Raw genomic sequence first — 4,658 nt, 5'->3', positions numbered from 1 at the left:
CCAGTGGTGGGGATGGAAGTGGGGCTGAAGGTTTAGCAAGTGCTGCCCCTGAGGCACAGCTGGGTTTCCTCTGTCTCCAGCAAAAACCAGGGGCGCAGGGTCTCCCTGCGGAACGAGACTGGTGAGAAAGTGAAGATCTCACCCCCAGTGTCAGCGTTGAGGAAAGTCACCAGCCCCTGTGTGCAGTCCAGACAGACCAAGATCCTCCTGGGGAGCGGGGACAGGGACAGGGGGGTGGGAGGAGAGGTGAGAGCCCTGAACTGCCCTTCATACCTGTCAACTGCCCAGATCCCTTCTTCAGGCCTCAGATCCACTCTCCTCTTCCTCTCCACAGACTCTCTGGCCACCCCAACACCCCACCATGAATCGCCTCCCACCTCCCCCTTCACCTCCACCTCCCAGCAGTGCCTCCCCTCCCGGAACCTCTCCTTGCCCAGCACACAGTGCCAATGACTAAATCTCCTGGTGTGGTCAGTCAGGTTCTGGCATGCGGGTCCATGCTTCATGCTTCTCAAATCCTTCGACAGGACAAGCTCTGGATGAGCTGTGATTGGATCCAGGGTCACCACATCTGCAGGGGACAGGAGGAGTCAGAGCATCAGAGCTCAGTGCTGGGCAGGTTTCACCCCCAACCCCAGGGCCAGGAGGGACCCAGTGGGGCAGGAGACTAGGCATCTTCTTTCCTTCTCTCCATCTCCGCTACGGGGATTGCCCCACCACAGCCATGGCCAAGCTCAGTCCCACGGGAAGAGGCACTGGTGCAGCTGCAGCCCCAAGGGAGTAGCAGGATGGGGAGAGGAGCTGGTCTGGGCAGTGAAAGGGGTCTCAGGAGGAGATGGCACCTCTGGGGCACCACGGTGTAAATCAGAACGGGGTTGAATGGCAAGAAAACAGGGGTGAGATCCAGCCCAGTGCCATGGACCGGGGGGGTCAGAGTCACCAACACACCTGGGCATGGCCAGTCCCTTTGCTGGACAGCCCAGTTACACCTCAGACAGAGGGAAAGGGAGAAGAAACACCCATAAAAGAACATAAAAAAAAATTAAAAAAAATACACATTACCTGGATTCTCAGGAAGCAGAAAGTTTCTCCAAGCTAGAAGGAGAGATAAGAGCAGGTGACACGACTTGGCCCATCCACAGTGGCTCTGGGAAGGGCAAAGGTCCCATCCCTGGTCTGGGGATCGCAAGCTGCCCATCCCTCTGGGCACATCCCATTGCAGTTTCCCCAGATCCAGGGGATGCAGGGATGGAGAGGATGGGCAAGAGGGGAAGGGGTCGAGTACAGAGAGACCAGGAGAGGACACTGATCCAGGAGGAGTTCACAGAGACTCACCCAGTGCTGCATCTCGTTGCTCTGGAAAGGAAAAACAGAAGCAATGAGTGACGAGAGGGGACAGCTTCTCACCCCGTGGCCTGTCCTGTAGGAGTGGGAAGAGGTTGGACAGATGCCTAGTTCCTTCTGATGGGGAGTGGGAACAGACCCCCAAAGCCTGTGAATGGCTCCCTCCAACCTCGTCATGTCCTTTGGCTGGTCCCCAAGGATTCTGGACATGGGAGAAGTTCCAGCCCTGCCCTGGTGTCCCCGAGCTGCCCACCCCACAAGGTAAACAAGGACACCCCCTCCTGCTCGGAGCCTCCCAGCACCGGGGGAGATCCCACAGCAGCCCCTGATCTCACTCCCACTCTGGGGCAGGGCAGGGAGGGACATCTCCTACAGGGTCCAGGAGAGGAGAGTGGGGAGTTTCTGGAGAAGGACAGGCTCCGCAGGAGTTTGTGTTGAGGATGAAAGTGGGGCTGAAGGTTTAGCAAGGTTTAGCCCCCAAGGCACAGCTGGGTTTCCTCTGTCTCCAGCAAAAACCAGGGGCACAGGGCCTTCCCATTAAACATGGCTGATGTGAAAGTGAAGATCTCGCCCGCAGTGTCAGCGTTGAGGAAAGTCACCAGCCCCTGTGTGCAGTCCAGACAGACACAGATCCTCCTGGGGACTGGGGACAGGGACAGGATGGTGCGAGGAGAGGTGAGAGCCCTGAACTGCCCTGCATACCTGTCAACTGCCCAGATCCCTTCTTTAGGCCTCAGATCCAATCCCCTCTTCCTCTGCACAGACTCACTGGCCACCCCAACACCCCACCATGAATCACCTCCCACTTCCTCCTTCACCTCCACCTCCCAGCAGTGCCTCCCCTCCAGGAACCTCTCCTGGCCCAGCACACAGCGCCAAGAACTAAATCTCTCGGGGGTGTCGGGCAGGTTCTCGCGTGCGGGTCCATGCTTCACACTTCTCAAATCCTTCGACAGGACAAGCTCTGGATGAGCCGTGTTTGGATCCAGGGTCACCATATCTGCAGGGGACAGGAGGAGCAGGAGCATCAGAGCTCAGTGCTGGGCAGGTTTCACCCCCTACCTCGGGGCCAGGATGTACCCAGCGAGGCAGGAGACTGGGCATCTTCTTTCCTCTTCTCCATCTCCACTATGGGGATGGCCCCACCACAGCCATGGCCAAGCTCTGTCCCATGGGAAGAGGCACCGGCGCAGCTGCAGCCCCAAGGGAGTAGCAGGATGGGGAGAGGAGCTGTTCTGGGTAGTGGAAGGGATCTCAGGAGGAGATGGCACCTCTGGGGCACCACGGTGTAATTCAGAATGGGGTGGAATGGCAAGAAAACAGGGGTGAGATCCAGCCCAGTGCCATGGTCCAGGGGGATCTGAGTCACCAACACATCCGGGCATGGCCAGTCCCTTCGCTGGACAGCCCAGTTACACCTCACACAGAGGGAAAGGGAAAAGAACCACCCATAAATGAACATAAAATAAATTAAAAAAAATACACATTACCTGGATTCTCAGGAAGCAGAAACTTTCTCCAAGCTACAAGGAGAGATAAGAGCAGGTCACATGACATGGCCCGTCCCCAGTGGCTCTGGGAAGGGCAAAGGTCCCATCCCTGGTCTGGAGATCCCAAGCTGCCCATCCCCCTGGGCACATCCCCTTGCAGTTTCCCTGGATCCAGGGGATGCAGGGATAGAGAGGAGGGCAAGGGGGAAAGGGGCCGAACATAGAGGGCCCAGGAGAGAACATCGAGCCAGGAGGAGATCATGGTTACTCACTCAGCAGTGCAGCTTGTTTCTCTGGAAAGCAATAGCAATATTTGGTCAGAAAAGACAGCTTCTCACCCCATAATTACTCAGGAAAGATAAACAGAGCTGGGGAAACCCTAAATTCCTCCTTTTTAGGGAGTGGGAAAACACTCCCTGGGTCCCAAGGAATGGCTCCCTCCAGCGTGGTCATGTCCCATGGCTGGTGCTCAGGGACTCTGGGCAGGGGAGAGGGTCCATCCCTTGTCTGGTGTCCCCGAGTTACCCACCCCACCCCAGGCACCTCTCCTCGGAATTTGCCCATACCCAGGGGATGCAGGGATGGAGAGGATGGGCAGGAGGGTAAGGGGCCGAATACAAATCCCACAGGAGAGGACATCAAGTCAGGAAGAGCTCATGGAGACTCACCCAGTTCTGCATTTCGTTGCTCTGGAAAGGAAAAATTGAAGCAATGAGTGATGAGAGAGGAGATCTTCTCAACACACACCTGCAACTACAACAGTGGGCAGAGGCAAAACTCCTCCTTTTAAGAGTGGGAGAACAGCCCCCCAAACCCTTTGAATGGCTCCCTCCAACCTGGGCAAGTCCCACAAACTCTCCCCAGAAACTCTGGTGAGGGAAGAGGGACCATCTCTGCTCTGGTGTCCCTGAGTTGTCCATCCTCCCAGGCACCTCCCCTCAGGGTTTGCCCAGCAGACCCAGGGGCTGCAGGGATGGAGGGGAGGGGCAGGAGGGAAAGGGGCCGAGCCCAGAGCACCCGGGATACAACACTGAGCCAGGGGAGCTCACAGAGACTCACTCAGTTCTCCATCTTGTTTCCCTGAAAAGTGAAAAACAAAATCAATGACTGATCAGAGAGGACAGCTTCTCCCCCCACGGCATGAACAGGCAGAGCTCAGGCTGAGCCCAAACTCCTTCTCTTTGGAGAATGGGAACAGACCCCCAAAGCTTGTGAATGCCTCCCTTCAGCCTGGTCATGTCCCATGGCTGGTCCCCAAGGACTCTGGCCAGGGGAGAGGGTCCAGCTTGGTATGGTGTCCCCAAGCTGCTCACCCCACCAGGCACATCCCCTCGTTGTTTACCCAGACCCAGGGAATGCAGGGGTGGAGAGGACGGGCAAGGTGGGAAAGGGTAAGCATAGAGGGCCAGGAGGAGAACATGGAGCCCGGAGGAGCTCACAGAGACTCACCCAAGAGTGCAGCTTGTTCCTCTGGAAAGCAAAAGCGATATTTGGTCAGAGAGGACAGCTTCTAATCACAAAAGTACTCAAGAAGGAGTAAGCAGAGATGGGGAAACCCCAAACTCCTCCTTTCTTGGGGAGTGGGAAAACACTCCCTTGGTCCCTAGGATGGCTTCCTCCAGCCTGATCAATTCCCACAAACTCTCCCCAGAGACTCTGGAGAGGGGAGAGTGTCCATCCCTACTCTGGTGTCCCCAAGCCGCCCACCCCCCAAGGCACCTCCCCCCGGGTTTTCCATGGACCCAGGGGATGCAGGGATGGAGAGGACGGGCAAGGGGGGAAGGGGCCGAGCTCAGAGCACCCGGGAGAGGACACGGAGCCAGA

The 4,658-nt window shown here is 57.2% G+C and overlaps 2 protein-coding genes across 3 annotated transcripts; both read right to left on the bottom strand.

Moving 5' to 3' along the window:
- Positions 1-12: 12 nt before the first annotated feature.
- On the bottom strand, positions 13-1,356 carry LOC106900530 (butyrophilin subfamily 1 member A1-like). Of its 2 annotated transcripts, XR_001414175.1 has the most exons (3): positions 1,336-1,356; positions 1,063-1,095; positions 13-571 (listed from the first exon to the last, which is right to left on the bottom strand). XR_001414175.1 is itself a non-coding variant. In XM_014962621.1 (2 exons), exons 1-2 carry the CDS (start codon positions 1,196-1,198, stop codon positions 33-35), a joined length of 675 nt encoding a protein of 224 aa, XP_014818107.1. In that variant the 5' UTR covers positions 1,199-1,335; the 3' UTR covers positions 13-32. The 2 variants fall into 2 exon arrangements, 1 of the variants encoding a protein (XP_014818107.1); XM_014962621.1 differs by lacking the exon at positions 1,336-1,356 and having other exon boundaries at positions 1,063-1,335.
- A 458-nt stretch (positions 1,357-1,814) lies between these two features.
- LOC106900531 (butyrophilin subfamily 1 member A1-like) lies at positions 1,815-4,414 on the bottom strand. The gene is made up of 5 exons (XM_014962622.1): positions 4,284-4,414; positions 3,503-3,914; positions 3,107-3,127; positions 2,835-2,867; positions 1,815-2,344 (listed from the first exon to the last, which is right to left on the bottom strand). The coding sequence occupies exon 5, from the start codon at positions 2,340-2,342 to the stop codon at positions 1,815-1,817; it is 528 nt and encodes a 175-aa protein (XP_014818108.1). The 5' UTR covers positions 2,343-2,344; positions 2,835-2,867; positions 3,107-3,127; positions 3,503-3,914; positions 4,284-4,414.
- Positions 4,415-4,658: the final 244 nt, after the last annotated feature.

Source organism: Calidris pugnax, unplaced genomic scaffold, assembly GCF_001431845.1.
Source record: "Calidris pugnax isolate Ruff unplaced genomic scaffold, ASM143184v1 scaffold2451, whole genome shotgun sequence".
Lineage (NCBI taxonomy): Eukaryota > Metazoa > Chordata > Aves > Charadriiformes > Scolopacidae > Calidris > Calidris pugnax.
This window is presented reverse-complemented; position numbering and strand designations above follow the sequence as displayed.

What these genes read in the sequence shown, in the direction of transcription:
- LOC106900530 (XM_014962621.1), bottom strand. Translation starts at nt 1,198, where the DNA reads ATGGGCAGCTTGCGATCCCCAGACCAGGGATGGGACCTTTGCCCTTCC. An exon ending in TCTGCTTCCTGAGAATCCAG is followed by an intron (nt 572 to 1,062) that starts GTAATGTGTATT and finishes TGTCCCCTGCAG; the next exon opens with ATGTGGTGACCCTGGATCCA.
- LOC106900531 (XM_014962622.1), bottom strand. Translation starts at nt 2,342, where the DNA reads ATGGTGACCCTGGATCCAAACACGGCTCATCCAGAGCTTGTCCTGTCG.